Source organism: Cherax quadricarinatus, chromosome 29 (genome assembly GCF_038502225.1).
Source record: "Cherax quadricarinatus isolate ZL_2023a chromosome 29, ASM3850222v1, whole genome shotgun sequence".
Lineage (NCBI taxonomy): Eukaryota > Metazoa > Arthropoda > Malacostraca > Decapoda > Parastacidae > Cherax > Cherax quadricarinatus.
Window position 1 is genome coordinate 2,817,220 of NC_091320.1, and position 20,379 is coordinate 2,837,598.

The following is a 20,379-nucleotide window of genomic DNA, read 5'->3' on the forward strand; positions in this document are numbered from 1 at the left end:
GCTTTCCACTTTGAATTTTTATTTTCACAAAAAATATAAGATTTACTGTTATGCAGACTACTGCATTAGTGTAAAAAATGGTATAAATATTATTGGTGCACTTGTGAAAGAATATTAGACTCACCAGTTGACGTGTATTGCACGCTTGGCACGATTTGTTTACTTTTGAAGTTTGGTAAAAATCGAACATTTCTGCTACTTTGAGCTCAATTTCAAGGCACCTTTCTTTGTAAAACCAGTCAAAATCATCTCAATTTCTGTAATATGTCTTCCATTCTATAAAATGAGACCAAGAAAACTAGAATACAACAATAAATACCATACGAAAATACACTGCAAAGTCGCTGATTTATTAAAAAAAAATGGTCAAAGTTTTTTTTTTCTCATTATGCACTGTGTGCTGCAGGATTTTTTTTAGACTGTGCACACTGACCACATAGACCCATTCTTTCATATGAAGGCCTACCAGCTTTCTCCCACTAGATTTGAGGCCGCTAGAATTTATGAGTACTAGTACGTCAAAAACCCCTACGCGTAAAACGTACTAGTACGACGAAAACCCTCAAAGGGTTAATAGTTAATGGTCCACATCAGACCAAAACATCATCATAGGTTTCTTTATCTTGTGTGCAGGTTATTTGTGTATTGTTACAGTCATGGTATTATGACTTTTTGTTCTTTAACCCTTTCAGGGTCCGTCCCGTAGATCTACGGCTGGTCGGTGAGTGTCCAAACCGTAGATCTACGCCAAAATTCTAGCGCCGTCAAATTTAGCGCGAAAGCGCTCATAGGCCTACATATGAGAGAATGGGTCTGCGCGGTGGGTGTGCGCCATAAACAAAAAATCTAGGCGCCTGCATAGCATTGTGGGAACGCCGGCTCAGTCACCCTTGTTCACCATGTCTCGTCGCAAGTCAGCTCTCACTCCCCGGAAAATTGGGACTCTCCTCTTCCTGTCTGATAGTTCTGACACTGATGGAAGTGGAAATGAAGACGAATTCTACGGCTTTGATGAGTTAGTGACCGAAAATAATGACCAGGATATCGATAATAGTGCAGAAAACCCCGACGATCCTCGACCTTCTACCTCTGGTGTGGGCACTCGTGACTCACGGTCGGTTGTTCCTAAACGTAAGAGAAAACTAATATTTTCCCGTGGTCTGGCCTCTGACTTCAGTAATGACGATGATTCTGACGTGGATTGTGATTTTATTGCGCTCGACGATCATTCGAGTAGTGATAGTGAGGAAACATATTCACCAGTGAAGCGTCGGTATGTGCGCCGCCGCATGCGCTCGGGTAGTGTACCCTATGCTATGCCCAGGGGACGGAGTACATCCCGTAGTACATCCCGGAGTACATCCCGTGGCCCTACACCCGTTTTAGGTAGTGATAGTGAGGATGATGTGGCTACACTTGGCATGGATGGGCCACAGACATCAGTGGATGGTGTTAGTGGGGCTGGTGGTGGTAGTGGCACCGCCATGCGTGACTCGCTGTGCCACGCGGGAACCCACGCTGCTGACTCGTCAGTTCAAGGACAAAGCGGAGCGTCACCCACCAGCCCGCCACAACCACCCGTACAACCAGCCTATGATGTCCAGTATCCACCAGCAAACCGTATCTGGGATTGGCAGCAAAATCCCAATTTTGTTCCCAGCCCTCACCACTTTGATGACTCGCAAAGTGGAATTCTACCTACCTGTCCCCTTGGAACCACGGCCAATGAACTGGAATTCTTTGAATTATTCTTTGACCAGCCATTGATGGAAACTATTGTCAGGGAAAGTAATAAGTATTTTCAGTACACCATGGCAAATACGATCTTATCACCACAGTCAAGACTACACAGGTGGAAAGAGACGACTGTTGCAGAAATGTATTTGCTTTTTGCAACAATAATGCTTATGCCTCACGTCTATAAGCATAATATAAAAGCATACTGGTCCACAGATCGGCTAATTTGTACCCCATCCTTCAGTGAAATAATACCAGTGAACAGGTTTATCTTACTCTTACGTATGTTGCACTTCTCTGACAAAACCAGGCCTGACAGAAGTGACAGGTTATACAAGATTAGAAATGTTTTCATGTATCTCAAACAAAAGTTCAGGATATACTTTTATCCATTCAAGAATCTTGTAATTGACGAGTCTTTGATTTTGTTCAAAGGTAGACTGTCATTCAAGCAGTATATACCGAGCAAGAGGAACCGCTTTGGTATAAAATTGTTTGTACTCTGTGATTGTGACAGTGGCCTGGTGTTGGATATTGTTGTATACACGGGTAGTAAAACATTGAAAGATACCAAGATGTTATTGGGTATATCAGGTGACGTAGTGAGAAACATGATGGCACCTTATCTTGGTAAGGGCCATACATTATATACCGATAACTGGTACACAAGCCCATTACTCAGTGATTTCATGCGAGTGAACAAGACAGATGTGTGTGGCACAGTGCGTTCTAATCGTAAACATATGCCCAGGCTCAACGCAGGTGTTCGTGGTGATGACGTGCAGGTGTTTACTGCCAATGACATCATGGCATTACGGTGGCATGACAAACGAGATGTCACATTGTTGACAACCATTCACCGTAATGAAATGCAAGACAGTGGCAAAGTTGATCGAGTGACTAATGAACGTATTCGAAAACCAGTGACAGTGATTGATTATACACAAAACATGCGCTTGGTTGACAAGTGTGACATGCAGATTGGTTTTGTTGACTGTGTTCGTAAGAGTTACAAGTGGTACATGAAACTTTTCTTCCATCTCATGGACATTTCAATGCTGAATGCATATAATATGTACCAAATAAAGACTGGTAACAGACCATCGTATGGTGAATTTTGTTTGTCTGTTGTCAGACAACTCATAATGAAGTACCAGGTAACAACACCTGCAATACAACATGGTCCTCGAATTCATCACAATATACCCAAGCGTTTGAGAAGAGAAGGTGATCATTTCATAATACAGCTTCCTTCAACTCAAAAGAAATTTGCTCAGAAGAGATGCATTGTCTGTGCACAAACAAAACGACGGCAACAAAGACGCAAAGACACTCGGTTTATGTGTGAGGAATGTAAGGTGCCTCTGTGCATGGTGCCTTGTTTCAAGGAGTTCCACAAGCTCCAGCAGTTCTAAAACCATGTCCAGTGATTGTAAATATGTAAATATATGATAGAACATTAGTATTATACAATATTTGTGCATGTTTATTGTAATAAACAACAGTGGTAAACAATAATATGATAATAACTTTAGTGCGGTTATTGTGTTCAATACAGTGAGTTTATATATATAAATTATATACAGTATTGGTCTCTCAGGCCCCAAATGTTAGTAGGAATAGAAAAAAATTGGAAAAGAAAAGAAAAAACAACTAAAACAACAAAATAATATAATACGCGTATGTGGAATTCGTCGATGTTGCCGCCACCACATCATTTTCTACAAACTTCTTGGCACTGTATCTCGGTAAGTACTGATCAGATTCTAATTTTTTTTGTTTTATTACCTTCACAAAAATATGCTCTTTAATTCTGTAAGAAAAAATAATTTTTTTTTTTTTCAAAATTTCTTGGACACTGGTGCGTGACTTCAGATTTTGGCCTTGGACCCTGAAAGGGTTAACCCTTTCAGGGTCTGTGCCGTAGATCTACGGCATTACGTTGAGGGTCCAAACCGTAGATCTACGCCACGAGCTCAGCTCACTCTGATAAGCTGCGAGTGGTAAATTTGGGCCTAGATATGAGAGAATACATCTATGTGGTATGTGTGCACCACATAAAACAAATCCTGCAGCACACAGTGTATAATGAGAGAAAAAACTGAGACCGTGATTTTTGATTAAAACAGCGACTTTGCAGTGTTTTTTTGTATGTTTTTTATAGTTGTATTTGCGATTTCTTGGTCTCATTTGATAGAATCGAAGATATATTACAGAAATAGAGATGAATTTGATTGGTTTTAGTACTGGAAATGGCTTGAAACTGAGCTCAAAGTAGCGGAAATGTTAAATTTTTGCCAATGTTCAAGAGTAAACAAACGACCTCACACGTCTAATACACACCAGCTGGTGAGTTTAATATACATTCACAAATGTGGTGATGATATTTATACAATTATTACAATATTACATAACAGTAAATCTTCTATTTTTTGGTTTGAATAAAAATTCATTATGTGAATAAAAAATCAAAATGGAATTCATTTGTAAAACCTGAAAACATAACTAATGAACAGAGGAAATGTTAGTTTAATGCCAGGAATGCCTGTGTAGTTTATTCTGGACTCTGTTTTGAAATTGGAATATTTTGAACTTTGTGTTAAATTGGCCAAATTACCAATTTCCGATCACTTTATTTTGTAGTTGAAATAGTTGACTGGGCGATTTCTTGTGCTCAACCGATAGAATAGAACTAATACTAGTGAAATAGCTTAGAATTTGATCAATTGGAATAATGTAATTGGCCTAAAATGGAAGTCAAAGCCGGCAAAATCGCCGATTCATAAATATCGCTAACACATCAAAATTCACAAGAGCATAATTTTGTCAATTTTCCATCAAATATCGTACTTTTTGTTTTATTACCTTCAGAAAAAAATTCTCTACCATTTCATAAGAAAAAATAACAAATTTTTTTTTTGAAAATTCTTGGACCCTGGTGCACACTTTGAAATTTGGCCTCTGGACCCTGAAAGGGTTAAGACTCTGTTGATTGTAATACAGTGATTACTAACCTCATCTGGTATGCCATTTATTTATTTTACCACTTTTAATAAAGAAAAACTGTAGTGTTGTGTCATCACCTCTTCTTCGTGGCCTGGTGGCTAAAGCTCCCGCTTCACACACGGAGGGCCCGAGTTCGATTCCCGGTGGGTGGAAACATTTCGACACATTTCCTTGCACCTGTTGTCCTGTTCACCTAGCAGCAAATAGGTACCTGGGTGTTAGTTGACTGGTGTGGGTCGCATCCTGGGGGACAAGATTAAGGACTCCAATGGAAATAAGTTGGACAGTCCTCGATGACGCACTGACTTTCTTGGGGTATCCTGGGTGGCTAACCCTCCGGGGTTAAAAATCCGAACGAAATCTTATCTTACCTATCTTATCTTCCTCAGTTTACCACTGTAGCTACTTCTCCCACTTTGATGGTGCCCCAAAATTTTTTTAGCTATTCTCTTAATTTTTTATAACCTGTGTGGTTGTCATGTCTCCTCTTCTCTTTGTGTATAATTAATCACTTATGCTTATGGGAACAAGCTCCAGCTCCTGGGCCTGCTGCAACTACTGGGTCTCCAGAATGAGGCTTATATTTGGCACCAGAGAAAGTCTGTTGTCAATGAAGATAGGACCTAGAGTAGGTGGGATAATATGGAAATACTGTAGGTTACTCAGAGGGAATGTTATCGACATACTGTATAATAGAATTTGTATTTGGATACATTCTGATTGCATGGTTTCTTTGACACACAGAAGAGTAGATTCAGGAAGGTGAAGGAAATGACTATCATGGCAAACAAACACTAAGATCAAAAAGGCAGTTGAAAATACAGTGGAACCTCTACTCGTGAGTTTAATCCGTTCCATGACCTTGCTCGCAACTGGATTTGCTCGTTTGCAGAGTCAATTTTCCTCATTTAAATTAAGTGAAATGCAATTAATCCGTTCCAGTGGAATCCTGTACTTCAATAATTTCACTAATATCAACTCGACGGCTTATTTATCTATATCACTTCATCTAATATGACATAATAAACAATATAAATAAAATAGAAACCTGATATATACTCTAAAATGAATAAAATATGTCATTCATGTGGAAGTATGGGCGGTGCTGGCGGTGGAAGAGAGTTTGTCTGGAGACAGGACAAAATACTTCATGAATAATTTTGCCAATATCTATACGGTTTATTTGTCTATCATAGTTCATCTAATATGACATAACAAACAATATAAATAACATGGAAACATGATATATACTCTAGAATGAATAAAATATGTCATTATGTAACAGGTGGAGGCAACCACAACCACTCCCTCTTTGTTGTGGTAAACACTGCCATCTAGTGACGGCCTTTTGAAGCCGTCTATTATTATTTATTTATTTATTTGAACATGATACATTGAAGTACAAAAAAATACAGTGATTAAGTGTAATATGCCAAAGCCCCTTGTATGCAGAGCATTATGGGCAGGCTTAAAATTAACTTAAGATTAACTAAACAATGATATATTCAGTGGTAAACATTATTGTAAACAGATAACAATTGAGCACAAATGAGTATTTCAAAGACAGATCATATCGTCATTTACTGTGTTGCTGTGCATTCAGTAGAATGGAATATTCTGTTAGGTAATGTAATTAAAAATAACAAAGTTTGATTGGGTCACAGGTTAAACACTTATGAGATACAATTATTCAGTATTTATTTAGTTGTGGGTGAGTAGGTGATTTTTAAGTAGAGACTTGAATTTATAAACGGTGTTTCTTTTATATTCACAGGTAATGAATTCCAGATTTTTGGGCCTTTTATGTGCATTGAGTTTTTGCATAATGTGAGATGGACACGAGGAACATCAAAGAGTGATCTGTGCCTTGTGTTATGGTCATGTGTTCTGTTGAGGTTGGTAAGGAGATGTTTGAGGAGAGGGTTTTTATCCGAGTTAAGTGTTCTATGTATGTAGTAGGTACAATAATAAGTATGGATGTTTTGTATGGTGAGTAGGTTTAGAGTTTTGAATATTGGTGGAGTGTGCTGCCTGTAGTGGGAATTTATCATCATTCTGACTGCAGCCTTTTGTTGGATAATTAATGGTCTGAGATGGTTTATTGTTGTTGAGCCCCATGCACAAATTCCATAGGTGAGATAGGCATAAATAAGCGAGTGATATAGGGCCAGGAGGGCTGACTGTGGAACATAGTACCGTATCTTCGATAGTATGCCTACGGTCTTGGAAATTTGTTGTATTTGTGTTTGAAATTTGAGTCTATTATCAAGGTGGATTCCTAAGAATTTTCCCTCTGTGAGCTTTGTGATAGGTGATCCATTTATCATTATGTTAAGAGGGACATCTTTAGCTCTGTTTCCAAACTGAATGAAGTAGGTTTTGTCACTGTTGAGAGTAAGTTTGTTAGTCCTCATCCAGGTAGATATTTTCTGTAATTCGGTATTCACAGTATTGGCTAGCATGACTGGGCTTGGGTGAGAGAAGACGTATGTAGTGTCATCTGCAAATAGTGTGGGTTTGAGTAGTTGCTATGCATTTGGTAGGTCATTTATGTAAACGAGAAAGAGAAGAGGGCCAAGGACACTTCCCTGTGGGACACCAACTGTAATTGGCTGTTCGGAAGAGTTTGCTCCGTTTGTGTACACGTATTGGTTTCTGTTGCTGAGGTATGACTTTAGGTAGTTGAGGGAGTGCCCTCTTATACCATAGTGTGACAATTTTATGTGGAGCAAGTCATGGTCAACTGTATCAAAAGCTTTACGTAAATCAATGAAGATCCCCAGTGGGACTTCTTTTTTCTCTAGTGCAGTGTATATTTGTTCTAGCATGTGTATAATAGCATCATTCATATTTTTATTAGGCCTGAACCCAAACTGACAGGGGTTGAGTATGTTGTGGGAGATGAGGTAGGAATAGATTCGCTTATGAATTAATTTTTCGAAGATTTTAGAGAGAGGGTGTAAGTTGGATGTTGGCCTATAGTTATTCAAATCTGTTTAGTCTCCTTTATGGATCGGGGTTACCCTCGCTATTTTGAGAACTGTAGGGAAGGTAGAGGATTCGATGGATTTGTTAAAGAGTGTTGCAATGATTGGTGACAGCACTTGTGACGCTTTTTTTGTATATAAAGGGTGGTAAGGTATTTAAATCTCCTGTCTTGTTTTTTAGTGTGTTGATAATAAGGGAGACTGCTGTTGGGTTAGTCGGAGCTAGGAACAGTGTGTTCGGGTAGTTGCCAGTGAGGTAGTCATTGGGTGGGGTATTTGAGCTTGGAATTTTATTGGCAAGGTTTTTTTCCTATGGTGGAGAAGAAATCATTGAGTCTGTTTGCTGTTTCAGTTGGTTAGAGTTGGGGTTCACCTGGTTTTGTTAGTTCAATTGCGCTATTTCGTGATATCTTTTTTGTTCCTAGAATTTCTGATAGGGTTTTCCAGGTCTTTTTTATATCACCTTTTAAGTTGGATAATCTGTTCTCGTAATACAATTTTTTAGTCCTTCTTATCAGGCTGGTTAGGATTGACGAGTAACATTTTGTTTGTTCTCTGGTTATGTGACCCATTCTGTACTGTTTTTCGTATTGGTGCTTTGTATTTATGGATTTGAGGATGCTGGGTGTTAGCCAGGGACTGTTCAGTCTCTTAGCTGTCATCTGTTTAGTTTTTTTAGGGCAGTGCTTGTTATAGAGGTATTGGGTCTTTTTTATAAAATTATTAATACATTCTTCAATATCTGTATAGATTTCTAGCTCAGTGTGCCACTCAATGTTTGTCACTGCTGTTGTGAAGTTATTAATGGCTGCCTCATTGTGAAGTCTGAAAGTGACTAGTAGTGTCTTGGGGTAATTTGCCTACATTAGTTATGAGGAAGGTAGGGTAGTGGTCTGTGATATTATCTGTGATTATGCCTGATTTTAAAGGGGATATGGTGTTGGTCCAGATGTGGTCTAGTATGTAGTACATTATTATTATATATGTATTATTATTATACATATTATTATTATACGTATTATTATTATTATTATTATACATATTACATGTATTATTATTATTATTATTGTTATTATTATTATTATTATTATTATTATTATTATTATTATTATTATTATATAAATAATTTTTAATTTTTATTCACACAAAAAATATAAGATTTACTGTTATTCCTTATTGCAATAATTGTATAAATAATGTCATCCCATTCACGACTGCATATTGGAATGGACAGTGACGTAGCACTGGACCATTCTCCTAGGTTGAGCTCAATTTCAAGGCACTTTTCGTCGTGAAAGCAATCAAAATCATATCTATTTCTGTAATATATCTTCCATTCTATCAAATGAGACAAAAAAAGACGAGAATACAACCATAAAAACCATTCGAAATTACCGCTAAGGGATGGCAAATTGCTGAGAAGTGAACTCCATTATTTATGCTTAGATTTCTTTCATTTTTGGTTTACATTAAGAAGCATCTTTCCATCATACATTGCCCAAGTTTCAATAATATAGTCCAACAAACATATGAGATACAATTCCCGAGATCAAGAGCAAGAGCCCCTCACCAGTGTCAAGGAACCTGTCTTGAGGTTTGCTCGCTTATGGAAATTTTGCTCGTGAATGGAAGCAAAAAATCGACCCATCGACTACTCGTATTTGGAAAAACTCGCACATGGACACGCTCGCAAGTAGAGGTTCCACTGTATTCATAATTTACTAAATGAAATAATTGAAAATATTAACAGAGATATAATGCTTAGATGATTTCTAAGGTAAATACTATTCTGTAGCATTTGTCAGGATATGAATGAAGAAGGATATTTTTTTTTAAATGGTTGTCTTCCACCAAGATAGGGTGACCCCCTCCAAAAAAAAGAAGAAACACTTTCATCATCGTTTATTCCATCACTGTCTTGCCAGCAAAGCACCGATACTACAGTTTAAAACTGTAAAATATTCCAATCCTGCCTTCATGTTGTACCTACTAAGGTCAAGTTTAAGGAATAATTACCAGAAAGAGTCAAGGATGTAACCTGTCCCACGCTGTGCTTGATAAGAAAAGCGAAACCTTGACTTTGATTTTGGTTTAAAAAAGCATCTTTGAGGTGTTTTCTAGAGTTTATTGGCTGTTTTAAGGTATTATTTGATAGAATGGAAATAACAGATAAATTTAGTTGGTTCCAGAAATGGAAGTAGCTTGAAATTGGGCTCATATTAGCAGAAATATTCGATTTTTGCCAATTTTCCTGAGGAGGGAAAAGCCCTAATACGCCCTCTGGTCTGTTTTATGGGCTCTTACTCTGATTCAATCACAGGCATTGTAAGGGGGGAGCTGCCCTGAGTGACGCCATTTAGGGGGTGACACCATAGAGCCTCTAAAGAAGGTGACACTAATGCCCAAAACAGTGCTGCTCCAACATAAGAGAAGAATCTTTCGTTTCTCTATAGCCTATCATATATTAACAAAGTACAAATACGTAAGTCTATATAGGAAAAATCATTGATTTTGATGATGTGATAGATGATTTTGCATAATTGAAGGCAAGGAAATGTAAGATCAGATTCACTGAGATGTTATCTGTACTCAAGGTCAAATCAGAACTAGTGTTTCTCTGATATTGCAATGTTTGTCTTTATTTTTCAAATTTTTTTTTTTTTTGGCATTGTTGAAGATGAATAAATGTAGGATCTGTTCCCTGTACTCAAAGTGGTATTTGAGATTATGTTTCCTCAATATTACTACGATTATTTATTTTATCATTAATAAAGTTGAGAAGTATTCTCCTGTTCAGTTTATGGTCCTTAAACATTCTCATTGCTAAACATTTGTCACTGGTCATACAGTAGTGACATAACTGGGGTTTACCCCCCCTATCCCCAGCTCTTGAATTTCATGGGGGTGACGCCAAAGATGCTCCTCCGGGTGACACCAGAGATTCCGCCCCAGGTAACACTAACTCTAGCGACGCCTCTGGATTCAATTATTGGGACGCCATAAGCTATGCCCAATCATTCCTGGTCTTATTTTATCCGACGAAGTCTAAATCTTTGATTTTTTTGATTATGAATTCAAAATGGAAGACAAGCGCAATATAGGAGAGGCCTGGGGACATGATTAATGGATAGTGGAAATATTGTTTTAGTGCCTGAAATGTATACAGTACAGTGGTCCCTCGCTTTTCGTAGTTCTCGGCAATCGTAAAATTCGCCAATCATAGGGGTATTTTCTTAAAAACATGGACTCGCTTTTCATAGGCTGACTCGCGAGTCATAGTTCGTCCGGGACGCGTACCCACGGCGTGAGCCGGGCAGCCAGTCTGGCATTGTTTACCAGTGAGCGAAGGTCCCCTCACGTGCTCCAGCGAAATATTTCATAATATTCCATTTATTTTAATGCTTGCAAGTACTAAATATGCTACCATGGCTCCAAAGAAGGCTCCTAGTGCCAAGCCTGTGGTAAAGAAGGTGAGAAATACAATTGAATTTAAGAAAACCATCATTGAACAATATGAAAGTGGTACAAGTGTGGCCGAACTGTCCAGGATGTATAAAAAACCCTACACAACCTTATGTTCCATAGTGGCCAAGAAAAAGGAAATCAAGGATGCCATTGTTGTAAAGGGAGTAACTATGCTGACAAAAATGAGATCACCAGTACTGGAAGAGGTTGAGAAGTTATTATTGGTGTGGATAAATGAGAAACAATTAGCAGGAGATACTTTTATGACTTCGATTATTTGTGTAAAGGCTAGGCAGTTGCATGAAGATTTGGTAAAGAAGTTGCCTGCAAATAGTGGTGATGTGAGTGAATTTAACGCCAGCAAAGGCTGGTTTGAGAGATTTAAGAACCGTACTGGCATACACAGTGTGGTAAAGCATGGTGAGGCTGCCATCTCGGACCACAAGGCGGCTGAAAAATATGTGCATGAATTCCAGGAGTACATAGAGGCTGAAGGACTGAAACCTGAACAAGTGTTTAATTGTGACAAAACAGGCCTCTTTTGGAAGAAAATGCCAAAGAGGACCTTCATTACACAAGAGGAAAAGGCAATGCCAGGACACAAGCATATGAAAGACAGGCTGACGCTAATGTTCTGTGCTAATGCTTGTGGGGATTTCAAAGTGAAGCCATTACTAGTGTACCATTCAGAAAATCCCAGAGTGTTCAGGAAAAACAATGTTATGAAGAGTAAATTGTGTGTGTTTTGGAAATCTAATAGTAAGGCATGGGTCACGAGGGAAACTTTCGTCGAGTGGTTCAATGAAGTGTTTGGGCCTAGTGTGAAGGAGTATCTCATGGAAAAGAAATTGGATCTCAAGTGCCTGCTATTAATGGACAATGCACCTGCTCATCCTCCAAACTTGGATGACCTAATTTTTGAGGAGTTTGGGTTCATCACAGTAAAGTTCTTGCCCCCGAATACCACTCCTCTCCTCCAGCCCATGGACCAGCAGGTCATTGCAAACTTTAAAAAACTCTACACAAAAGCAATGTTTCACAGGTGCTTGACTGTGACCACAGACACTCACTTGATCCTAAGGGAATTTTGGAGAGAACACTTCAGCATCATCCATTGCATAACCCTTATAGGTATGGCTTGGGAGGGAGTGACTACCAGGACTTTGAACTCTGCCTGGAGAAAATTGTGGCCAGATTGTGTCGACAAGAGGAAGGGTTTGGGACTGACCCTGATGAGCCTATGTCTGTTGTAAAATCAATTGTAGCACTGGGGAGTTCCATGGGGTTGGATGTGAGTTTGGAGGATTTGGAAGAATTGGTGGAAGACCACAACGAAGAGCTCACCACTGAGGAGCTGCAAGAGCTTCAGCAGGAAGAGCAACACATCGCAGCTGAGAATCTTGCTGCAGAGGAGGAGGAAGAGAGATGGAAGAAGGTGCCTTCTTCAGAAATTAAAGAGATTTTTACTATGTGGGGTAAGATGGAAAGCTTTATGGAGAAACATCACCCTAACAAGGTTGTTGCAAGCCATATTGGCAACATGTACAGTGACAAAGTCTTGGGCCATTTTAGGGAAGTGTTAAAGAGACGCCAGAAAGAGAGCTCTCTCCACAGTTATTTTGCGAGACAGGACTCTATTGACTCTCAAGGTGGTCCTAGTGGCATTAAGAAACAGAGAAGACAAGCAACCCCAGAAAAGCAATTGGTACCTGAGGTGTTGATGGAAGGGGATTCCCCTTCCAAACTATAAACAATCCACTCTCCTCCTCCAGTCTCCCATACACTAAGAAGAATCTCCAATAAAGGTAAGTGTTATGCTGTTAATGTTTCATTCATCATTTCCCATTGTATTGTTTATGTACTACATGTATATTTCATGTAAAAAAATTTTTTGTTTTAATACTTCTGGGTGTCAGGAACGGATTAATTGTATTTACATTATTTCTTATGGGGAAAATTGATTCGTAAATCGTAAATTTCGTTTATAGTAACGGCTCCAGGAATGGATTAATTGCGAAAAACGAGGGACCACTGTATTTGCTTTAGACTCTGTTTTTAAAATGGATTTTTTTAATATTGCATAGAATTGGCAAAATTACCAAGTTCTGTGCATAGGATAGTTCTGGTAGTGCTCAGTCGATAAATCTTAAGGCATACTAGTGAAATGGTCAAGAATTTGATTGAATCAAGCAAGGGAATTTGCTTAAAATAGGACAGAATGCTAACTTTGCTCCTGCATTATCCCATAGGTTTTCCATTAAATTTTGTACCTTTGGTGACATTACATCTTCAGAAAAAGATTTTTTATTATTTCAGAAGATTTTTGTTTTGGACAAATGTGGACACTGAGAGCATTTATAATTTTTGGGAATGTGACAATGTTGAAGTGATGAGGTAAAATGATGAATGAAAGGGCAGGTTTTTCTATATAATAAGAGGTTGTAACTCACCCATTGGCAGAGAGCATGTATAGTTCATTTATATAAAGACAAAGGGGACAAAAGAGAGTGCAAAAATTATAGGGGAATAAGTCTGTTGAGTATACCTGGTAAAGTGTATGGTAGGGTTATTATTGAAAGAATTAAGAATAAGACAGAGAGTAGGATAGCAGATGAACAAGGAGGCTTTAGGAAAGGTAGGGGATGTGCAGACCAAGAGAGTGTATAAATCTGTAGTGGAGGGAAGACGGGGTAGGGGTTGGCCTAGGAAAGGTTGGAGGGAGGGGGTAAAGGAGGTTTTGTGTGCAAGAGGCTTGGACTTCCAGCAAGCATGCGTGAGTGTGTTAGATAGGAGCGAATGGAGACGAATGCTTTTTAGGATTTGACATGCTGTTGGAGTGTGAGCTAGGTAACATTTATGAAGGGATTCAGGGAAACCAGCAGGCCGGACTTGAGTCCTGGAGATGGGAAGTACAGTGTCTGCACTGTAGTGAAAGCATGCCTCTGGCAAGACAGTGATGGAGTGAATGATGAAAGTTTTTCTTTTTTGGGCCACCCTGCCTTGGTGGGAGATGGCCCACGCATTAATAAATAAATAACTCACCCATCAAATATTTTTTTCATGGTACCAGATAGGATAGATAGAAATAGACCAAAATAAAACTACTAAGAAAAGGATAGATTAACAAGATGAAACTAGCTGTTCTTTTAAAGAGCTGGTAACATACATTGTTGCTAAAAGAGTATAATTTTAATTACATGTATTCTATTACTGTATTTTCTTTATCAATAGATTCAACTCATTGAATTTGATGATGACACAAGTTTAGTAACTAAGCAAACATTTGAGCACCCAGCTGGGGAAGTCTGGAGGATTGTTGCTGCTCCTCAGAGTCCGGATCTAATAGCCACAGTCTACAATAATAGTAAGTTACTTCTCGTTTCCTCTTCATTTACATTATGAACAAATATGGCAAAGCTTGAACTCTCCCCATATCATAAACATTGCAAAAGAACCAATGTGAAAAGAATAGAATAATGATCTTCCAAGCGCTTTCGTGAATTTCTCATATTATCAAGGAACTGTTCCTTGATAATGTGAGAAACTGACAAAAGCGCTTGGAAGTACATTATTCTTTTCACAGTGGTTGTTCTATATTGTGATATTACCTGTTTACTGTGATCTTATTGCATCATGAACAATATGTAAGTTAGGTAAAAGGACACATGTGAAACTAATGTGGCATTTTATTGTGGAAATGTTTCGCTCTCCAGGAGCTTTATCAAGCCGTTACAAACAATACATGGATACAGAGGGTATATATAGGCTTAGAGTGAGGTGTAATACTAGTGGTAGTAATATTAGTTGTAGTAGTAGTAGTAGTAATACAATATGGTAGAACAATCAACTTGCACATGAGTAAAAGGTTATAAAAGCTATTACTTGGGTAGCATAAAAATAAGTTAGACAAATATTTCTTTTAGTGGTTGGAGTTGAGAAGGCCTGTTTCAGTGTTCCTCCTCTGTTGTATATTGTCGGCAGTTCTACCAGTATTAATACAATATGTAAGTTTTAAACCACAGATTGGCTGGGGTTTGAACCCATGGCTTGTGAGTCCTGAAACTTCAGGCCAGCGGTTTGTTTGTAATTGTGTTATGATTTCATGACTCATGTACGTGTAAGTTTTAATATGTGGTAATCTATTTTAAACTTAAGTTACTAGACAATCCTTTGGTCAACTTTGTAGACTACAAGATTATTTCTCTGCTAGACCAAGACTAGGCTTTAAATATCTGTGGCAGCTCAGTTTGAACGGAAAGGTGACTCATATGAAATATAAAGTTTTTGGACAGAGACAGAGCCACACACTAGAGCGTTATATCATAGATTGCTTGAAGATCCAACCATTTAGAGATGTATAGAAAACATATAGAAAATGGCAAATTGCTTCAGTGTTAGTGATAACATATCTGAAATCTTAAGATAGTAGCCACACTTTGCATCAGCTAGATAAGATATCCAGTTTAAGATGAGACTCTCAACTTTGAAATAGCCCATTAACTTCAGTGTTAATGATAAGATATCTGAAATTTTAACAGTGTATTCACATTTTGAATTAGCAAGAGAATTACCTATGATGAGATTGTTGCATGAAACTGCATTCTGTAATATAGAAAAGATTTGCAGTAAGTATTATATAGCTAATAAGGCGTGATACCGACCTATTGTGACCTTCCTTTAATGTTACGTTTGTGCCTGCCTTCCATAAAATGAGCTGTGGGTGCACAGTACACAAAAAATTAGTTTCTCAGACCAATAATTAGTTAAATTATGGAATTTAAACCAATAGGTATGCATACTCCCATTAATCATTAATTAGGATGTATTTCCATAAGACACCTGCTGTCCAGCATTCACCCATCAGCAAAATTGGTACCTGGGTGTTAGTCGACTGGTGTGGGTCACTTCCTGGGACAAAATTGAAATGCTCTGCATAACAAGGGGCTTTCTATATAGTAGTATGCATTGATGTCCACTAGGCCTGTATACCTTGTACATGTACTTGTAGAAATAAAGTTATTATTATTATTCTGTAAGTAAATATTTCCTAGGTAATAGGTTGGTAGACAGCAACTGCCCAGGGAGGAACTGCTGTTCTGTAATTGTTTTACATGATGGTAGGGTTGCTGGTGTCTTTTCTGTCTCATAAACATGCAAGATTTCAGGTATGTCTTGCTACTTTTAGTTACATATAGATTACACTGCACATGTATGCACAAGCATATATAGACACACCCCTCTGGGTTTTCTTCTATTTTGTTACTAGTTCTTGTTTATTTCCTCTTATCTCCATGGGGAAGTGGAACAGAATTCTTCCTCCGTAAGTCATGCGTGTCATAAGCGGCGACTAAAATGAAGGGAACAAGGGACTAGTAACCCCTTCTGTATTTTTTTTTTTTTTTCAACAAGTCGGTCGTCTCCCACCGAGGCAGGGTGACTCAAAAAAGAAAGAAAATCCCCAAAAAGAAAATACTTTCATCATCATTCAACACTTTCACCACACTCACACATTATCACTGCTTTTGCAGAGGTGCCCAGAATACAACAGTTTAGAAACATATACGTATAAAGATACACAACATATCCCTCCAAACTGCCAATATCCCAAACCACTCCTTTAAAGTGCAGGCATTGTACTTCCCATTTCCAGGACTCAAGTCCGACTATATGAAAATAACCGGTTTCCCTGAATCCCTTCACTAAATATTACCCTTCTGTATATGTTACTAAAATTAAAAAGAATAACTTTCGTTTTTCTTTTTGGGCCACCCTGCCTCGGTGGGATATGGCCGGTTTGTTGAAAGAAGAGACGTAAATATTTTGAACCCACTGTATATATATCTCAGACCCTTTGGTTATTCATATTAAACTAATCTGTTGTTTTTTCTACAAGTGTTGGCTGCTAGGCCAGATAGCTGATAGACATGATGTCCAGCAGTTAGATTTCACTTTATACTTAATTTTTATTTTATAGCATGACCTAACAAATAAACTATCATCTTCTGAAATGGTAGAGAATCTTTTTTTCTTTGGAAGGTAGTGACACAAAAAACATAATTTGATGGAAAATTTGTGGAATTAGACAAGTGTAAAGTTGGCAGTTTTGCTGATTTTGAGTCCAGTTTTAAGCCAATTCTAATGCTCAGTTCGACCCATTTCTAGTATTTTGCTATTATTCCTTTCACTCTATTGATTGAGCACAAGAAACCACCCATTTAACTATCATAATTACCCTATAATGTGCACAAAGGTGGTAATTTGGCCACATTTATGCAATATTGAAAAATCCAATTTAAAACTGGAATCCAAAATAAACACTGTAGGTATTCCAGGTACTAAAACATCCTTGTCTCTGTTCATTAATCATGTTCTCATGCTTCTCCTATATAACACTTTGAATTTAATTTCACACACAAAAAAATCAAAGAATGATTGGTCGTGGTTTAGGCTGTCCCAATAATTGAATTAGACCTAGTAATAACCCATAAAATAGACTGGGTGGGTCAGAGGGGACCCCTGTCCTTCTTCAGGGAAATCATCAATAATTGAATATTCTGGCACTTTGAGCCTATTTCAAGCCATTTTTGGCCCTGAAGCCGACCAAAATCATCACTAGTATGTCTTCCATTTTATCAACTGATATGAAATAGCTAATAAAACAAAGACCATCTTAGAAAACACCTCAAAGTTGCTGTTTTAATCCAGACACAGGGTCAGAAGTGCATTATGCATTGCATAATGGGGAAGGCAAAATTTTACCACTCTAGGCCAGAATTTCCCACTCTAAGATTATCTGAGGGAGTTGAGCTCAAAACATAGATCTACGTGAGTGACACTGGCGTCAGTGGCATAGAACTACATGAGATACTGGGAAAGAGTTTAATATATATGTTTTGCATTTTATTAATCACATCTGAGTCTGATGCTAAATAGGTGTTGTATCATCAGCCCAGGATTACTGTGGTGAGTTTGGGGCAGCAATATGGAGACTCCCTCTTGAAGGCTCTGCCTCGGGTGTGCTCGATGATTCAAGGTGAGAGACTGTACAATATATTAATTTTTTGTGGTTATTAATAACATACACATTGATTGTTGACACATTTACTGAGAGCTTTATTAATGCTATACAGTACAACTTTTAAAATTGTGTATTACTGTAGGAGATACAATTACAATACAAGTTTATTTTAGTATGATACATTGAAGATTAAGACACATGTGCGACAGTTGGGTATCTTTCACATGTGCAACAGTTGGGTATATTTCACCTACACAGTAAGCTTCTTCAGTAAAATACAAAAGGAGCACTAGTAATGAAATATAGATGATGTAATCAGTCCACCAACCTTGGAGAAAAAGTATTGAGGTGGTCAGTCCCTCAGCCTGGAGAAGAGTTCAGCTCCAACATTGATGGACTAATTACGTCATCTTTATTTCGTTACTACTGCTCCCTTTGTATTTGACTGAAGAATCCTACTGTGTAGGTGAAATGTTTCATCAATAAAGATACCCAACTGTTGCACATGTGTCTTAATCTTCAACTTGTTGGTATTTTATACCATTTTCAACAATGTGATACATTGTTTATACAGAAATGAGTAACAGCATGTTGAAAGCCCATAGGATTTTTGTAGAAACTGAGTTTTGATTCTAACATCTAATTTTAAGTGGCAAAATACTAAGAATTTTTTATTAAGTTGCTTATTCCATTCAACAATTTAATATTTTTTTTCTATTTCTCTTAATAGTGCTAGATTAGAATATGAATTCATATCACTTTATTATAGGTATACAAACACCATAAGTCAGGGTCCTTCTGTACTGTATTAAATTCTCAATCACTCAGAGACCCTTTTAAGATCACTGTTTTCTGCTTTGTTTTTAATTTTGCATCTGTGTAGGATTTGCCCGTTACCTGATTGCTCTTTGTAAAACTTATAACATGGAAATTTTGTTTTTAACAGGACTGGTGGTGAACAAGTTGAAAAATTATGCAGTTTAGATGGAACATGTAGAGGTGAACCTGCAGTACCAGGTTCACCTGTCCCTGGGCTGGGCTCACAAGTGTGGTCACTGGTGTGGGCACCCGAATATGATTCCCGGCTTGTTACACTAGTTGATAACCGTCTCTTCTACTGGGATGTGGAAGCTGCAGGAAAGTCAGCCAAGGTAAGATGCTGTGTGTGCATATATATGTGTGTACATGTGTGGGTGTGTGCATGCATGCTTATGTAATGCATTCCTTCTTAGTAGCAAAGTTTTTCATAGCTGTGATCAGTTTCAAGAGTTCTACTTCATGGGCTAGCTTGATGCCAAACATCCTGAATGACTGTCTAATCAACCTGGTTGTTTATGCCTGTGGCCTATAGTCCTCTCTAGTCATCACAAGCTGGTTGATTTCTCTCTCTCTTTGTATCTACTATATTTTGCGGCTTATTAGATTAATTTTTTTCCATAAAGTGTCTCCAAAAACCACCCTGCGTCCTATAAACTGAAGGTCAGTGATGGGAGCTATAAGTTTGGGGTGTGGGGTGGGCTGTAGCTCTCCCAGTTACGTCCGATGCTGAGCCATTGAAACTAAAACAAGTCTTATAAGCTGTGAAATATGGTACCTTATGTATGTCTACCTTTTTTCATTGTTATTCTTCTTTCCTGAGAAACAGTGACCATGGCATAAAAACTCCTAGATGTCAGATTTATCCATGAAGCATTATCACTATAGTTGTAAATGAAAATCCATATTGCAAGTGTTGTAGATTAGTATGGACATTGATGAATACAAAAATTAAACAGATTTTATTAAAGTGGAATGTGAATTATATGTTAATATTTTCACTGTCTCCCACTTAGATTTACATTGTTGATGCCAGCATCCCCTATGTAGATCTGCGCACAAATTCTAACAACCACAAATTTGGTGGGAGAGGCCTGGTACACCTTACCATGAGGGTTCTGATCTACACTGTATTCAAATGACACAGTATGGGAATGCCTTCTTAGTATACCATTGTTCACTCCCAGGCAAATTCAACTTGTAATTATCGCCCAATGACAGTTCCAACAGTGAAGATACTGGACTTGATGATGAATTTTATGGATTCAAATATTTAGTGACAAAATTATGCTAAGGATGCTAGAAATAGTGCTGAAAGTCCTGATAACCTACAGCCATTCACCTCTGGAT

At 38.0% G+C, this 20,379-nt stretch overlaps 1 protein-coding gene across 2 annotated transcripts in view; it reads left to right on the top strand.

The window, feature by feature from the left end:
• The window catches only part of LOC128690646 (EARP-interacting protein homolog), a 55,251-nt gene that overhangs the window by 17,080 nt on the left and 17,792 nt on the right, over positions 1-20,379 (top strand). The window contains exons 4-7 of one of the 2 annotated variants that reach the window (XM_070089604.1): positions 6,518-6,638; positions 14,427-14,559; positions 18,144-18,228; positions 19,160-19,364. In XM_070089604.1, coding sequence (XP_069945705.1) covers positions 6,618-6,638; positions 14,427-14,559; positions 18,144-18,228; positions 19,160-19,364 — 444 coding nt within the window. In that variant the 5' untranslated portion in view covers positions 6,518-6,617. The remainder of the gene's footprint in view (positions 1-6,517; positions 6,639-14,426; positions 14,560-18,143; positions 18,229-19,159; positions 19,365-20,379) is intronic. The other variant, XM_053779384.2, reaches the window with a different exon arrangement.